Source organism: Notothenia rossii, assembly GCF_949606895.1.
Source record: "Notothenia rossii genome assembly, chromosome: 9".
Classification (NCBI taxonomy): Eukaryota; Metazoa; Chordata; class Actinopteri; order Perciformes; family Nototheniidae; genus Notothenia; species Notothenia rossii.
Window position 1 is genome coordinate 45384425 of NC_136907.1, and position 18766 is coordinate 45403190.

General features: G+C 41.6%; 1 protein-coding gene across 9 annotated transcripts in view; it reads right to left on the reverse strand.

The window, feature by feature from the left end:
- Window positions 1-2795: 2795 nt before the first annotated feature.
- LOC307020586 (uncharacterized protein) overlaps window positions 2796-18766 on the reverse strand; it is a 45213-nt gene continuing 29242 nt past the window's right edge. For 6 of the 9 annotated variants that reach the window (XM_079652047.1, XM_079652046.1, XM_079652048.1 and 3 more), the window contains 8 exons: window positions 17022-17180; window positions 16651-16731; window positions 14950-15106; window positions 14295-14339; window positions 13804-13836; window positions 13210-13671; window positions 10272-11704; window positions 2796-3505 (listed from right to left, as the gene is read on the reverse strand). In XM_079652047.1, the coding sequence (XP_079508173.1) occupies window positions 3458-3505; window positions 10272-11704; window positions 13210-13671; window positions 13804-13836; window positions 14295-14339; window positions 14950-15106; window positions 16651-16731; window positions 17022-17180 (2418 nt within the window). In that variant the 3' untranslated portion in view covers window positions 2796-3457. The remainder of the gene's footprint in view (window positions 3506-10271; window positions 11705-13209; window positions 13672-13803; window positions 13837-14294; window positions 14340-14949; window positions 15107-16650; window positions 16732-17021; window positions 17181-18766) is intronic. The other 3 variants (XM_079652042.1, XM_079652045.1, XM_079652044.1) reach the window with 3 other exon arrangements.

Genomic DNA, 18766 nt, shown 5'->3' on the forward strand with positions numbered 1-18766 from the left:
TTTTATACACAGATAATTCTATATACTTACAGTTTCATCGTATTTGTATGAACTGGTTACATGGTATATTGAATGTACAAAGCTTTGCAGCCCAGAGAATAACATGTACTGGTTAGACAGTATTTGTGGAGGCTTTGGTGAGCTTCACTGTCCAGCTGCACCCTTCAGCAGCACACACAGTGAGAGGCTAGTGGACAGAGTGGAATGTTTAATGGCTACAGAGACGGATATTTCCCTCAGGAGTTGACCAGGCAGAGCTAAAAAGAGACTGAATATTGGTCCTCCATCAGGTGACACGAATACATGTTGCTCTGTAAGCAAATGTTTGCTAACAAGTTCACCAAGTTAACTTAAAGGCAAGGATTTGCTTATGTTGTATTCACAGCTTGTTTCTGCTGCCCCATGTGGCAAACAACACTTATTGCAGGTTTGACAAAGGTATAATGGGAGATGTTTGCATTTTGATCCAACCAGCAGGACTGTGCTCACAGATAGCCTGGAGCTAATGCTAGTAGAGCAGTTAGGACTACATTAACCATAAAGCCCAATTATATTTGTTATCACTCCCCCTCTCTGATGCCTTTGGTTCGATAAGGGTAAGCATGTCGGAAGAGATTTTCTCACTGGCCGTTCAGACCTGGTGTTAGTGCCTGGCTGTAAGAAACAGTTTTGAGTTTACCAAAGCTAAGGAAGGCACTCTTGTGTTCCGTGCCGTAAAGTGGTCAGCTGCTCGGCTCAGATCCACCTGGGATCTGATCCCAGCTGTGTCCCAGTTCCATACTTCATACTCTGTGCAGGTTCAGAGCATTCAGCAGGTTGATACTTCATTACAATGGTGTCAGCATGCTAACTAAATTGGCAAGACTTTTGTATGTGCCTTTGGTTTGAAATTTAATGCCACAATGCAATGCACAGAAAAAAGAAATGAGCTGCTCCCAACTGAAACAGGCCAGGAAACCAGGCAGCTTTATTGAACAAGTCTTGTGTTAGTGAATACTTTGAAACTGATGAGGATTCATGTCATGTGGTACAGAAACAAGTCCTTTAACCCCCGAAATGAGTTGGCATTTGACCACTTCCTCGTCTCAAAGTCATGTTTTTTTTTTGGCTGCTAACTTCACTGCACCAATCTGTAAAGCATATAGTATAGCCGAGTTGTTACTGTTTTTTAGGATAATATGCGTTCCAATATTACAGTGTAGAAATAAACTTCAGTGCTCTCAAATATTTGTAGCAATTCTATCTTTCGGTAGATCTGCTGCCATATGTGCTGATGTTTACGTATGAATATTAAGATAAATCAGATTGAGTAAACAATGAACAAACTGAAAAAAGAGATAAAAACAAAGAAAGAAACTGTTTGTGGGCACTCTGGCACAGTATGCGCCATCATAGCTTTTCACAGTTGTAAATAGCGAAGAAGATAAGTGGTGTGAAGTAGGGCTGCACGATTTGGGGAAATAATCTAATTGCGATTTTCTGACAGATATTGCGATTTGATTTGCGATATTTGTTTTTAAGCGACCCAACGAAAGTTTATTGTAAAATGCGGCCATATCTCCGGCTAGGAAGGTCGCATCAACATGCTTCCGTCTCTAGCACCCCCACAGCCCGAGCTACGAGTGAAAGAACTAAACTTACATGAAACTTCCGTTGGGTTGCTTTAAAGTCAAGCTTCAGTTTAAGATTCACCCTGTAATAGATGTAAAACTTGTGATGGAGCATTACTAACCTGACTCAGATGGTTTGTTTCACCAAACCATCTAGGAAAGCTCCATTGGAAGCCATTTGGAAAAGTATTTCAAAAATACTTGGCAGGTGATTGGATCAATCTGTCTATCACCTTCTATCATGGGCCACTTCTGATTGGTTAACAATGGCTGTTACATGTGGAGCACAGCACTTCTGATTGATGTGGATGACTGACACACAAGAAAGAAAAAGAAAAAAAAAGTTAAATAAAAAAATCACAGGCTTTGCGATTTGATAATTGCATCATTTAAAATCGCGATTTCGATTTAAAATGGATTAATCGTTCAGCCCTAGTGTGAAGACACCAGTGGCAGCTCATAAAGAGATTAATCCTATTTAACGTGTTTGTGGCTGTTTTGTTTCCTTTACTGGAATTGGCAGTAGTTATCGAAGTTACACTTACTGTATGTCAGTCAGCTCATACTTTATGTAAAGGCATGGGACAGATGCAAAAATCTATTCCTTGTATAATAACAACCAGGATGTTACACAGCCGACATTAGTGCATATTTTTTGCTTTGTATTGGTTTATCATATGGAACTGGGACACTGATGCAAAGGCCATTTTACTCATTGGTGGTCCATTTGTTTTGGAGTGCATTATTATAATGTCCATTTATGACTTTTAGTGGATCAAATGCTTAAAGAGTAATTCAACATCATTAGAATATCTTTTTTTGCTGACCCCCATTGTTTTCACTGCACCTCTTTGGGCAGTGGTGTGCAGGTGTTCTCCTCGTCATGATGCTGTGACATTGGGAGTGATACAGGTGAAACACAGCACACTTCTGACACATTGATGGGGGGGGAGCGACTCTCCCGGTGATCCGCAGTGGAAAATGAAATGCTAATGCCGTATCATGCGAGGAAACACAGCTTAAGCCTGCAGTGAAGACACTCTTTATGGAGCACCTAGTTACTGATGACTGAACACACTGTTACTATGGTGACTGTAGAGATATCCACTGTACAACCTGACTTTATACAGCTCTCATCCATCAAACCCTAAAACTACTGTTTGACTAGATAAACAGAAAACCACAATAGCTGAATATATCATTTATTTACATTTGATCTTCTAAGTCCACTTACACATGCTCCAACACTCAAATAAAAAAGCTCAAATAAATATAGGAGATATTTTTTTTTCATCAGGACTAATGTCATTACCGGTAGGGTGGAGGGATGGGAAGCTGAACTACGAGGATCAGAGGACTACGGAGGGAGTAGGCAGCAGGTATTGTGAATAAATTACAGATCATTTCATTTTTTTATGAATGACTGCCAAATCAGCCATTTAGGGTAAATCCACTACAGAACAGTTTGAATAATTTCCTTTTTTTCATATTGTTCTTCTCAACCCTGACTTGTATAAATAGCCAATAAACCTGATGGCATCAGTTTGTCCCATGGTAGTTGTAGTTTACCATCCTGCATACTTCTCATCTTCCCATTGTGACTCTAAAGTGTCCCCTTGAAGCATCAAAAGAAACTGGAACTTGAATTATTGCAATGAATAACAGCAGCATGTTCTTTCCCTCCCATCTATTTAATCACCCTCCTTTTTTTCCACCCTCCCTTTGCCTCCATGGTGTGGCACGTCCTCTTACTTGTCTCCTCTTCCTCTCCATCTCTTGTGTTTGCGTGGTGCTCATGGAAACCTGTTGACGTGGTAACCCCCACATGCGTGATGGTTGGTGAGAGATCACTTCAGGTCGATGCCTTGACTCTGGGACTGAGCCTTCTCCTTGTGCTGAAACACACAAAAGACAAGAAACAGGATTATTATTTATATTGAATCTATTAGTATAGACATCTATGAATTCATGATAAAAATAAGGGGCCCTATTTTTCTTTTTGGGTTCTCCCTGTAGTGTGTTATATATGTAGGTTTCTGTGCATGTAAATGGTCTGTTAGGCTAGTGGTTCCCAAAGTGGGAGGCACGCCCCCTAAGTGGACCCTGACAGTGTGACAAGGTGGAATTAATTTATATGAAACCATAAAATCATGCCAATGATCATTCAAAGGAAATTAATTCAGCATGATAAATCAACTCACTGTCGTCTATCTGTACCACTTGATTTCAAACTATGAAAGGTTAACTTTTCAAGGGTCAAACTTTTTGGATCCGATAATAAAGTACCAACCACAACAAATTATTAGAAATAAAAGGGAATGGGGATAGAATTTGAAAACACACAACCATCCAAAATGCAGAACCAAATTCATGGGACCTTATCGAAACATTATAATGAATACAATCTGGATGTTTCCTGACTCAGTTGAAGGTTGGGTCTCGGATACTATAGCTGCAAGAACTAAAAAGTGAACTGACTCTGTACTGAAGTTGCCGTTGTGTTTCTTTGGTGAGAGCTAGGTGGAAGTGCTAAAGATTCTAATTATTTCAACTTTGACCTTAATGCCTGTTAGATCCCAACTAGGGGAAGAGGAAAAGCAACATACTGTACACCAGTTGGAATTGATAAAACCTACAAGCAGTTAAATAACAGGATAACAAAATGGCAGACAAGCAGCCTGGAGCAAACAAAATGGCCAAAAGGGCGCAGATTAAATGAGCAACCAAACAAAGGGAGGAGTCTAAAAAGAGAGCCTAATCAAACACAAAGGAATAGATACTAATACAGGGTATATGCAGGAATCCTGAAGTCAAATGTAATACCTTTTAAGACCTTTTTTAAGACCCTTTCCATACATTTTAAGACCTCATCGCAACTTCGAGTTCTAACCGGTTACATTGGCAACACACTTTACCTCACATTTACTATATTGATTGTAAGATAGCACAACTAAACAGAGTGCAGACAGACTACTGAAGCCTCCTCTCCACATGAACTTCAACCTCTCTGTGAAGGTCAGGTTTAATGCAGTATGCTGCTTTGTTGCTTCTGTACTCTGTGCTCTTTCATTCCAGTAAAACTTCTCAGAAACCATTAGAAACCAGTATTTGACCAATAAACAAAACAATTGAGAAAACTTTGAACAATGAAATATATTAAACTTTGGTGAGCTTCAGCGGGTTAATGGCATATAGAAGCTCCCTCACAAATACCCAGGGGTTAAATTGGGCTGGGGCTGTCCGGGGCTAAGCCCTGGCACATAGGACGATGCTCTGACGTCATCACCCTCACACATTTGTCATATGTTTACAAAAAAGGATATATATGTTAAGACTTTTCTCGTTCTTAATATAGACTATATTTAGGGTCTATTTGTGTTGACTTTACTTTAAAATAGCAGATCTCTGTGACCGGAGATAGTTTGGCTTAGACCCCGGCCCCACGAGGACGCATACGGTAAAACGCATACGGTAAAACGCATACGCAAACGCAAAAAAGTATTCCGTTCACACGCATTCGATTCATTAACGTGTCCGTTCACACTAGACCGCTGGAAATGCTGGAAACGCTATAGTTCATATGCCAGGCCTGTAAGTGGTGCTGCTGCCGCCACAAAATACACCAGAAGCAGCGAAGAAGACCCCGGAGCATGGTTGCCATGGTTGCCCTTCTGTTTATTCTCCGCGGTGGACGGCGTGTTCTCCTGCTGTATATCTCTCAGGTAGTCCACCAGCAGATGAAAAACGCCCACCTCTCCGCCTCTTCCAAGGAACGAGGGGACCGTGCGGCAGAGTTTCCGTTAAAAAAATGTTCCGCCGGTCAACATGTCCGTTAAAGTTTAAATCTTCCGTACAAAATTAGAAAAGTGCCGGTCAGAGGTCTTCTTTGTTATTTATTGAGCTTTAAAACAAATTGATAATGACTCTGTTCTCTGTATAATAATATAATAATATTTAATAAACAGTGCCTGCCTCTCTTTTCCTCCCCCTCTTCTGACAGCCCAGCAGCAGACAGGAGACGTGGGGAGAGGGAGGCGGGGCGATTTCATCGTTATCAGAAAATGATCATATAGGGCAGGGATATTCAACTGGCGGCCCGCGGGCCAAATCCGGCCCGCGGGGAGCTTTCTCGTGGCCCCTGGAACGCACTCCATATTCCAATATAAAAAAAAAATTCTAATTACAGAATTTATTTTTATAATCATTTAAATAAATGTAAATATATGTTTGCTATTATGTTATCCGAATTAAATGAGTCCAAATAATTTCTCCTTCAATAGCTCTTAAAAGGCAATCTTGCATTGGACTGATCAGCGTGTAATTATCGCGATATCGTGTCAATCTCGTTACTCTCGTTACTGATCCAAAATGAGCGGAGAGAAACGGCGGAAAATTGACGGTGAAAACCGACACTTCAACCCCAAATGGACTGATGATTTTGTATTTATTTTACCATCGCACGCCAATCCTAGACCTTTATGTTTAATATGTCAAATAACTGTTTCAGTCTGCAAGGTTGCTAATGTGAGGCGCCACTATGAGACCAAGCATGCTGCTAACTTCAATGCTGCTTACCCGCCTGGTAGCACAGCTAGACGTGGTAAAATAGAAATACTTAAATCTTCTTACACTGCATCAACCACTATTCTTACAACTGCTTCTACAGCCCAGGAAAAGGCCACTGCTGCTTTCCTACGAGTGATGTTCGCTTTAGCCAAAAAGAGAAAGCCATTCACTGACGCTGAAGTTGTGAAGGAGTGTACTCTTGAGATGGTGGATGAACTTTTTGCAGGAGATAAAAACAAGGAATATATAATGAACCGTTTGAAGCAAGTACCGCTCTCTGACACATCGGGAAGTCGAAGAGTAGAGGTACTGTTTGAGGACTGTTTTTCAGCATTAATTGCCGATCTCAAATCGACAGAGTACATGTCACTCGCTGTCGATGAATCGACCGATGCAACAGATACGGCACAGCTCTCGCTGTTTGTGAGGTACTTCGATGGTGACGTTTTTAAAGAGGAGTTGTTATGCCTTTTACCACTGACAACCAGCACTACAGGTGAAGTGATTTTCGCTGCAGTTTGGAGTTTTTTTGAAGAGAAAGGTTTGGATCTAGGTAAGATCAAACAGCGAGAGCTGTGCCGTATCTGTTGCATCGGTCGATTTCAACCTTCTCGTTACCGATGGCTGCCCGTCCATGATTGGGAAAGAAAGGGGCTTTGCATCTCGCTTATGTGCAGAGCATCCCACAGTGAACACACTGCATTGCATCATACATCAATCAGTTCTGTGTGCGAAATTGTCAGGGGAGTTGAAAGAAACAATGGAGACTGTCGTAAAAATTGTGAATCATATTCGCTCGACGTCAGGTCTGCAGCACCGACTGTTCAAAATGCTGCTTCAAGAGCAGGAAGCCGCATACTCAGACCTATTGCAACATAACGATGTCCGCTGGTTGAGCCGAGGACGTGTTCTCGAACGTTTCTTTGCACTGCGAAAGGAGGTGAGTGAATTCCTCTCAAGCCAGAAATCAAGCAAAGCTAAAGACCTACTTGCACGCATGCAAAAGCCGGATTTCATTGCACAGATTGCCTTTTTGTGCGACATCATGGGCCACCTAAACACACTCAACCTGCAGCTACAGGGGGGAGGGTCAAGTGTGGCTGAGATCATTGAGAAGGTTAGTGCGTTTCGGGTGAACCTGGACCTCTTTCTACCTGACATAATGGGGAGGAAGATCCACTTCCCAACACTACGCAACGTCCCCGTGAGCAGCGCAGCAATGGCTGGAATGAAGGGACTTTTGAAAAGCTTGGCTGAAAACTTCACAGAGCGATTCAACGACTTCAAGATTCCAAAACAGGTTCTTTTATTTGTGCGCAATCCATTTGCGGTCGATGTTTCCGGGTCCTGTCCAGCCGAGGCGAAAGCCGTGATGCCCGGTATTGACGAGGCTGCATTCCAGCTGGAGTTGGTGCAAATTCAGAGCTCTGATGTGCTGAAAGCAAAATTCGGAGAAGAGGGACTGTGCGAGTTTTGGGCTCATTCTACTCATCAGTTTCATCACTGCCGGAGACTGGCTATCTACCTGTTAACCATGTTTGGATCTACTTACATATGCGAGTCCGGATTTTCGACAATGAACTTGATAAAGAATCAACATCACAATCGACTCACGGATGAACATCTCAACCAGTGCATGCAGCTTGCTCTGACCTCGCACCGACCTGAATTCAGCAAACTGGCTATGGCTCGGAAATGCAACTTCTCACACTGATTTGTCAGGTAGCTTCTATTTTCATTTATTTTGTAATGATGGGACGCTGCCTATGCTTGCATCTTTGTTATTCTCGGACTTCTAGGCCTCCTCTGCCTCTTACTGATCGCATTTGCTATCCTAGGCCTAGCATTGTTTTCTGGTATTTGTTGCCACCCAGCATTTTGGTGTTATAATACACAAATCTATATGGATTCATTAGAATAAAGTAGCTGTGGTATGGGGGGGCGGGCGTGGTTTAGCGGCAGGTTGTAAAGCAGGGGGCGGAGCGGCTAATTGCCTGGGATTGACGTAGCTGTCAAGTGGATTAGAATGATAGGAATGCGGTGGTATTTAACCACGTGTGTTTTTGTTCTCTCAGTAGGAGACTGGCGGACAGACGGAAAGACGAACGTTACGCCAGGACGAGAATCCAGACCCCTGCCAGTTATCATTTGCCCGTTGAGGGATTGTTCTGTTTTAGCCACCTCGGGAACCTTGTGTGAAATAAATATCCGTTTACCCGACTGCGTCTCGCTCTCCCTCCTTATATTCCGCAGCAAACCACAAATCTGCCACAGTAGCCTACATTACTATTTTGGTTGCCTATTTTACTACTACTACAATAATAATATCAATAATAATAATAATAATAATTTATTATTGCATGGTTGGTTGTACAATAACAATGGCATTTGTTCATTTTCATTGTCAGTCTTGTGGCCCTCGCCTTCAAGACATTTTACAATTGTGGCCCCCTTCCTAATCTAGTTGAATACCCCTGATATAGGGCTTACACACGGAGCCGTTGTACCCCCAGAGCGTTGCGTATGCCGGTCTACCCACCTTGGGACCCGTTATCGTTACCGTAGTCGTTTAGTGCCCCCCCACAGAGCGGAGCAAGGCAACGAAACTTAAAATAAGAAGCAGCATTTTACGGCGCGCTATGCATGGGGCCGCCTTGGGGGGTTTCCCGACATGTCGTTTCAGTACATTAAAGGGTGTTTCATGTTATCGTTGCTGTGGACCTTCTTAATACCTTGGAAAATTCCGTTTAATACTTTTTAATAGCCTTAATTTTCGCTAAATTGATTGATCAACTTTTAATACTTTTTAAGACACCGCGGACACCCTGTAATAAACAAAATAGCAAAAGAAAAACCTCACTATTAAAGTGGTACAAACTAACTAAAGGAGACTGTAGGAAATCACAGCTAAGCTAGAGGACAATAGTCAACGTAATTCTAAGCTATTCTAGGCACATCTAATCACAACAACTAAATGCGGACCACTCGAGTTAACCACTGTTAAAAGATTTGTATAAAATCGAAGAGCAAGTAGCGAGAGGCGTCTGTTCACACAGCAGAGCCTCCCGACTGATAGTTGTCCACAGGCTTTGTAGTCGTCTCCGGAAGGTGTGCGCTGGGATTGGAGCGCGTCGGGCCCGGCATGCTCCAATCACAATCTTCGGGGGCGGACCAGTAGCATACAGTAGATGAGTAGCCAATGACATCAGGGCAACTGCACAGCTCATTTACATAAAACACATTCGAAGCAGAGTTAACAGGACCGGGGATGCTGCTGACTTTGTTAGGGCAAGCTAGCAGGTATATAACCATTAAAAAGAAAACTTAACTCGCTGTCTTCACCGCAAGTATCTGCGCCCAACCTCACGGAGAGCAAAGAGCAAATCGAATGAAAAAGCAGCTTAAAGGTCCCATGTTATGGCCATTTGTACTGACCATAATTCCATTGTTGAGGTATACTAGAATAGATTTATATTTTTGCAATGTTCTAAACTCACATTGGTTTCTCATACAGCATCTCTGTATAGTATGTGTATTCACTCTCCGTCCTAAACGGATTGTTGGAGCTCCTGCCCCTCCCTGTGAGCCCAGTGGCCGTCTGCGAGACAGCGAGACACAGCGAAACCCAGCCCGAACAAACACCGACTCACAGCCTCGCCGCGTCCCGCCGTCTCAGGGAGGGGAAATCGGCGGAGCTGCAGCTGAAAAAAAAGATTGTGTGTGTGTGTGTGAGGAAGTCTTAACCTAATGGCTCCGCGGACGTAACGTAATGGCTCCACGGATTGGTCCATTTGGACCAATGGGTCCATTTGGGTATGGGCACGTCACTGTACCCAGGAAGAAAAAAATGGAAAAAGAGAAATCCCCAACGAGGCATTCTGGGGTAGCACAGACATGTCTTTTCTGTGTTAGAGTTTTACTCGCTACAGGGTGTACTTTGACGGTTTGTGACTCTGCAGACCTTTTACATGCAGAAGAACCTTCATAACACACAAGGGGACGGGTAATAACCGGAAAAACATGACATGGGAACTTTAAGAACCGATAATCTGAAGATTACCCTGTGTGAGTTGCATTTGTGTGTTTCCCACTCACCCGTAGCGAGGGCCGAGGAGGCCTCACTGGTCTGAAGGGCCGTATCGGCTCCGCTACAGGGTTGGCCTGCCTTCTCTCCAAGGGGGCCAGGTCGTCTGCTACATCAGGACACCCAATGTATCCTCCAGCTCCAAACACTGAACCGAGGTCACCTTCCAGCAGGTTGGGGCCGCTGGGGGTGTTGAATGAAGCAAAGTTGTGGGGGGCAGAGGTGTTGAAGGGGTCGGCAGTGTATGTTCCGTTGGTGGAGCAGATACTGGTGTTGCTGAGGTCCAGTCCCAGCAGGTCCTCTGAGGCCACATCGCTGTCTGAGCTGTTATTGGTAGGACAGACATCATGCTCTGGTTCCACAAAGTATTGGTTGTTGTTTGCTTCAGGGAGAACTTCCTTACCAAACAAGTCCAGCACCTCCTGGTTGTCATGACTACCTAAATCTAGCAGTTCCTGATTTTCGTTGCTACCGAGATCCAGGAGTTCCTGGTTAGAGTGGCTACCTGAAACTACAACTTCATGATTTTCTTTGCTACCAAAATCCACTAAGTCTTGGTTGCCTTGGCTATCTAAATCCAGCACTTCCTTATTTTCAGGAAGGGAGAAATCCAGCAGTTCCTGATTGCCATGGCTACAAAGTTCCAGCACTTGTTGGTTATCATAGTTACAAGGCTCAAGTAGTTCTTCCTCCGTGGTATTGCAATAGGGATCGACCACCTCCTGGTTGTCATCACTACAGATATCTAGGAGTTGCTGGTTTTCATTGCTAACCAACCCGGTGTTGTCCAGCCCAGAAGCTTCCAGCACTTCAAGGTTTCCATTGTTACACAAATCCAGCAGCTCCTGATCATTGTGGCGACAATGTTCAAGCACTTCTTGGTTTTCAGGTTCAAGTACTTCCTGGTTGCTATAGTTAGAGGGTTCTACCTGTTCTGTGTCGTCATAGTTGCAAAGGTCCATTGCCTCCTGGGTATCATGGCCAGAGAGGTCCAGGACCTCTTGGTTCTCTTCCTCAGGGCTGAGCTTGAAGCCATAAGGGTCAGAGTCCCGCAGCATTTGGGAGGAAGTGATGTCAAACTCATACTGATCCATGGTCAGTTGGTCTGGTTGACTAGAGGAGGGCTCAGGGTCAAAGATCAGGTCGTTTTCAGTGGGTTCTGGGCTGAGTTCAGCCTCATCAGGGTCCAGGAGGGTGTGACTGGAATGCTCTGGACTTAGTTTGAAGCCGTATGGGTCGAAGAAAGACTGACTGGTCGGTTTGTAGTTTAAATCGAAGCTGAGCTCTCTGTTCTGATCAGAGTCTGGCAGATTGAAAAGGTTATCGGAGTCATGGGAGTTTTGGGGAGTAGCACGTTTTTGGGGTTCCTCTTCCATGTCGCCAACACATGCTGTGAGTTGTTCTGCAAGCTGAGGAACAGCCGGAGCTGAACCAGGACTCAGACCTAGAGAAGAAAACATTAAGCTGTCAAGGCTAGGACATGAGAAACATTTGAAATGTATTTAAAGAGGACCAAATATCACATAGTAGTTCATGTAGAGGCCAGTAAAGGATACATGACGAAATCAACCAGTAACAACGGTGCTGCGCAGAGCTGGTTAAATCCATGGGGAGAAGTTCAAAGACAGGAGCCCACAGGAATCAAGCTGTTTGTTCATCATACTTAATACTTGTATTCATATTATTTAAGCAACTCATTTATGTATAATATAAAATAATAGATCTCAATTTTTTATTTAACCGTAAAGGATCAGCTGACTCTATACCTCAGTTTCGTTCTTGTTTTAGTTACTTAAAAGAAGAAGTACTTTAGCAATGGTGAAAAAGTATTCAGATTATTTACTTGATTAAAATGACTAACACCACACTGTAAAAATACTCAGTGTTTTTACAGAAAAAGTATTAACGTTCGATTAGGAAAATGTACATAAAGTATAAGAAGTACAGTACTCATCTTTAAAAAAAAAAAGATTTTAAAGAACGAGCAGCAAATATTCACAATTTAAGAAGCTGGAACTGTGAAATATTTTTGAACCAACAATTTGCTGCCAATTCATTTTCAGTTAACCCACCTATTGTTTTAGTTACTTAAATATAAAGTTTGATGTTTTAATAGCAATTATGCATTTTTTTAAAGTGTTTTGTGTTTGTTTATTGTGTGTCAAAATCTGACTTTTAAAAGTAACCAGATATTAAATCTCTAAAATTAAAGGTGGGGTAGGTAAGTTTGAGAAACCGGCTCGAGATACACTTTTTGTTATATTCCATGGGATGCTCTTAACATCCCGATAGCAATGAATATCTTAAGTGCTTTGACAAAAAATCCATAAAAAAATGTCATCTGTGGAAGCCGTAGTACTGTAAAAAGCACGACCAATCATCTGAGCCGGCCCGGCTAAAATAACTGGATGGCCTACCTGCCTGTCAGCCTTCCATCTGTGCACAAACTTATCTCGTGCCCTCATTGGTCATGTGCGCGTTCGTGTGTGTTGGAGGAGGGGCTCTGTAAGGAAGTGGCAGATTTTTTTCCGGTTGTGTATTTTCAAATTCTAGCGCACTCAAGCTGGTTCCTCCAAAATTACCTAACCCACCTTTAATGCAGTGGAGTTACAATTAAAACAATTGCTTGCTTGTAATGTAGTAGATGTAATGTATGAAATAGTACCCAATGAAAATACTTGGGTACAAGTATCTCAAATGTGTACTTAAATACAGTACTTGAGTAAATATACTTTTGAAGTACTTTCCGCCACTGCCCTTAGACATTAATACGTAGGAAAGCAAGATGCATGTGTTGTAATTTAAAACACTTAAGTATAACAAATACGATAGAATAATAATAATAATTTCAATTTTTATAGCGCCTTTCAAGAGACCAAAGGAAGGAAGAACATAGTATAAAAATGAGTATAACATTTGAAAAGTGTGTATGTGTGTGTGTAAAATGACCTTGTTCCAGTCCTGCTGTGGTCTTGGTGGCAGCCTTTTCAGGTGGATATACCAGACTCAGTTCTTCTATGTCAGAGGGGGGGGAGACAGCGCCAAGGTCCAGCTCATACCCATTGGGGTCTGATTCTATGGAGTACTGCCCCTGGGACCTCCAGCCCTGGATCGGCACCGGCCCCAGCTCCTCAGAGGAGCTCTGGATGGGTTTGAACCCCAGAGGATCGTCTCCCTGGGCGATGGCGTCCAGGTCCTCTTGACTGTAGCTAATCTCGATGTCGCTGTCTTCGTTGGGGAACTCAGACTCGAAGCACTGAGTTCCTGTTGAGGCTTTGGTTTCAGCACAGGACAGACTAGTGTCGGCTTCATCCCCAATATTTCCCGCCCCATCATCAACCTGCGCCTCTGGAAACAGAACATCTGCTGCGAAGGGGTCGCTGCCTTTGAAAGGGTCTGAAGCAAATCCACCTGGCAAACAGAGAATTCATAAAAACTCAGTGACATGTCACAATGGTTTAATAATTTAGATCATATTGAAAACAAAGAGAAAAGCTGAACCAGGCCCCTTGATACAAGCACTCTCAACAACAGTAGCTGTACCAGTAAGAGTTGTGTCAGCAGCAGATAGAAAGCCTGAAACCAGAAGCAGTGGTACATAAGTAACATCAAATCAAATGCTAAGCATTCGCCGCAAAATGTGTTGTATTTGAGCATTCATTATGAAAAATGATAGGCATATGTTGAGGTCATTTGAACAGGATTGTTGGTAAAAATCAATAACAATGCATATTGCACAGTAAACAGTATTTGTCCCTTAATTGGAGTGGATTAAAAGTATGAAGGACAAGCACTTCAACATTTTACTTGAGTTTAATATTTGAGTGAACCCCACTTTCTAAAAGCATTTTGAATCCTACGATTGAGTTTACACTAGATTTGTGTTTGTACATATAACCACAATGAAGCATTGAATCCATAATTATATAATACTTGCTTTCAGAGAGTTTCAAATACAAATAAAATCACAGTATATGGTAAGTAGAACACCTTAAAGTTAAATGAATGTAGTTAACTAGAGTATTATTACTCACCAGACGAGTCAGTTTTAGGGAACAGGTCTTCATTGAAGAGGTCATCTACAAATCAAGTCAGACATAAATTGTAAAAGAATCTAATAAAAAAGAAAGATACATGATGAAACCACGTAAACATTTGTTTAGCGGTTTACTAAGACTGCAACTGGCTCCGAGTCCTCACCAGGGCAGATGTTAGAGTTATGAACAGTGGGACAACATTTCTTATCGATGCTAGTTTAAATTAGCAACAATTCTAAATGTTATGCTTTTACTTTGTAAAAAGTAATCTATAGTAGTTATTGGAATAAAAATGTGAATAATTAGAAAATTAATGATTGTTTTTTTATTTGAATTGTTTTTTTTTCATACATTAATTATTTATTATAAGCTGCTTAGAGCTAAATGTATGTCATATAGTATACTTTACTGCCCACTGGATGCTAACAGCTATGTCATACATATGGGGAATGTGTTATTTACAATGTAGCATCATCACAGAATTCAGCATTGGCTTATCTGATATGTCTGGTCTGGTTGGAAAGTGGTAATTCAATGAACTTGACCTCAAAAGTGCAACCTGTTCTGTGACAGATATTTGTCCAAAAGAAAACGTCATTTTGTTACGCAGTGATTCAGCGAGAGGCCCTATCAGCCTGACAGTGATACATACGCTCACTCTGGCAGTGGGCGAAGGGGTCTGCTTGGTAGAAGTCCAGCTGGTTGACAGCGTCAGGACTAACAGTGGCCTCCTCCTTCTCTCTCTCTTTCTCCCCTTCAGGGTTGAACACCCCGTCCTCTGGCTCGTCCTCTATGTCGGACCTGTCCATCTGTGAAACATAACAACAACAACAACCAGTTTTACATCATTAGACTGGAGACAGTATGTGTTCATACATTTAAATCATTACTAACCGTGTAACAATTCAAATAAGCATGTATGATTTCAGCCTGCAATATGTTGTCATACACTCTGCAACTACAAATATTTCATATACACTAGGGATGTAACGATACCAAAAACTCATGGTACGATAATATCGCGATAACAAGTCCACGGTACGGTATTTATCGCGATATTGAATAATAAAGGGAAGAAAAAAAAAATTCATAATTTTTGTTTTTCAATAAAACATTTTTTACTCGGAAAAAGTTTCTTTATTACATAATAAATCTGATTTTTACAGCCTTTTTGTAGGATAGCAGTATTTTAAAGTGTCAAAAACAAAGTGACAGTAACAGACTGGAACAAGAAAACCAGTGTTTTTGTACCTACTGGTACTACCAAACAAAGTAAGCATTTTCTTTATGCCACTGCATCTCACAAATAAACAAGGACATTTAATAATCAGACCCTGCAATAAAATAAATCAAGTTTCACTTTAGTTTTTCAAGTAACTCAACTCAAACTCACTAGTCACTCACTCAGCATCACCAGACAGGTTTTTAGGAATATGAGAATGTCCACATTTCCAGGTATTTATAAGCTGGGGTGTTTGGGCATTTACAATATCCCCTGCTGTGGAAACAACTCTCTCGCTTGGTACTGATGTTGCTTGGACACCAGTGGTCGCGTTAACCGAATATTTTATTTAACAATGACGGAAAAATCTGAAAGCAGTCTGTCATTTTGACAGATTAGAACAAACTCGGAACAGCGCCAACGTTTCCCCGCAGCGAGGCTCTGGTGTTATGCCGTGTTATGCATGCCCTCCAAAAGGAAATGATATAGTTCCCAAACCGTACTTTGCCGTACAGATCAATACATGTCTGGGAGGTTTTGCTTCACGCTGTGCGCGTCCCGCGAGGTGCATGCACACACGGCATAACACCGCCCCCCCCCGTTGACAGTTCACAAGCATGCTCTATCGTGAACTGTTAAGACCCGACGGGTAATAAGGGATTATGACGGATATTTTACGATCCTGTCTGTCAAAATGACGGACAGCGAAAAAGTCTAACGCCAGGCTTATTGACAGGGCGAGATATAAATATATGGTTGGTACTTGTCAATGTCTCTAGGTGTGTAAATGTAGCCCTGTAAATACGATGTCCTTTTGTGTTATCTGTTGTTTTATTTTCCTGTTGTAACCTACTTGCTGCCATGTTGGACAGGTCTCTCTTGAAAAAGAGATCGATGATCTCAATGGGACCACCTGGTTAAATAAAGGTTTAAAAAAAAAAAAAAAAAAATTTTTTTTTTTTAAATCGCGGTAGATTTTGTCAGTCTCACGACGGTATTTGGAAGTTTATTTACCGCGATACCGCGATATTCGGTATATCGTTACATCCCTAATATACACTGTATTTGTGCTTTACCACAGCTGTATCTTTCACATGCTTATTTGATGACATTTAGTGGTAAAGTTGCTACCTTTGGGGAGCTGGTCCCACTGTCGTCTGCTTCTTCTCTGGTGTCTGCCAGATTATTGGAGAAAGACGAGCCACTGGCCCTCTGCACACAGACAGAGAGGAAGGACAGAGAAAGAGAACAATGCTCATTCACAGAAAATAAAATGCATCTACTTTGCGATAAAGGTAATCACACCTATCCACTAGGGCTGTCCCGAATACCACATATACGTTATTAGAATGTGCATTGATTGTATTCCACTGGACAGTACTTCATTTTACATTCTGCTTTTATTTTATGTTACTCTATTTACAACAACTATGTTGCATGTTGCATTGTTGGAGGACTTACTAGCCAAAGTACAGTGTGGGTGCATCGTTACTGTGATTTACCATGATGAGGTCAGCATAGGCAGGCAGTGATTGGCTCCTTCCCCAAGGCCTCATGGGCAGTGGGTCGTCCTCCGTGGTGTCTGCAGGGGAGGTGGACTCCTCCAACTGGCTCTCTGGAGTCATGGCACTGCCTGACAGAGAGCACAGCGTGTGCTCCTCCTGAGGGAGCAGAGGGGTATGGAACATGAGGAAACAGTGAGAGACAAATTAACCAACAAAGTAGGAAAATAGGACACGGTCAAGAGCCTCGGTGTCACCCTGGACAGCACATCTCCAGACTCCATCCCTGTCTGAATCCAGCACATCTTGTTCAACACGTTAGGGTTAGGGTTACCTCCTAAACTTAGCTGTTCAGATCCGCCTAATCACTTTAGTCGTCTGGTTTGTTCATCAATGCTACTTCCTGTCCCCCATACATAACTGCTTTTAAAGTATGTCTCTTTTTCTGTCCTCCCTGTTATTATATATTTTGCTGTGTTAACTTGTTAAGTGTTTATTGGAGCTATCCTTGGGTGCTATGAAAGGCCCCTCCAATTAAAAGATATTATTAAATCAAACAGTTTATTCATCTCTAATGTCCCTAGATTTCTTATTCAAAAAGCATGTCATTAGTTGGATTTTTTTTTTGCTTGACTGCTCTAGAATATATATGCATTAAGATCCTTTCAGAAAAAAGCTATGTATTTTTGGAATTTATTTTGACACAATTGCCTTTAAGGAGGAGACAGAGGAGGAGACACGAGTCATAGGTCCCCTGGTTGAATGAAACCGTTAGAGTGGGGAAGAAGCCCCGGAATACAGTATGACCCGCTAGCTCAACCATCATAGAGAGTTCCATAGCCCTCTTTAATATTTAATATTTATAGCATATTTCTGATCTTAGCGACCTCTCCAAGTTTGAACACAAGCCAGCATTCACCCCTAACACACTCATTCATCCAGAGCAGAGGTGTAAAGTCACTTAGTACAGGGGTTCCCAAACTTTGCCATGCCAAGGACCCCCATATAGCATTATTCTCTGGCGGGGACGCCCCTGTTGCAATTCTTTTTTTAAATGATGAAGACATTATGATGGAAAATATGACAAATGAATCATACAGCTTAATACATTTTCTTAATATATATTTGTATTAATAATTAAAAAATGTGTATTCATCTTTTGTTTGTCATTCAATACATTCATTGTGTGTTCTGTTATAAACATTCTTAACACAATATTAAACAGTAATATCAACAGTAAACATATTTTAAAGCATTTTTAAAGTGATTTCTGTCTTTATAATAATATATCATTTTGAACAGTAATATGAACAAACAGTTTTTGCATTTTTGAAAGCTACTTATGCCTTAATAATATTATATATAATATTCAACAGTAATATTAACATATTTATATTCATATATATAAACAACAATATTTGCTACATCCGTGCTCTCATCCAGCTGCAGAGCGAAATATTCACTAGCTCTCACTTGCTCCAAAAGCTGAGCAGATACAGTTTCACTCTTAATAGCGGCAGCTCGATTCTGATTGGCTTGAAGGGCGGTCGTGTGATTTAAAAAAAAAAAAAAAAAAGAAATATTAATAAATAAAAACTATTGAAAGATTGGCATCAAAGGACACATAGATTGATATATATGCAGTTATTAATTACATCAAAAAAACAAACAAACAAAAAAGGTAACTTTAAAAAAAGAAACAAATTCCCCTTTCCCTCAAACTTTGCGTGACCCCCCTGGCGCCT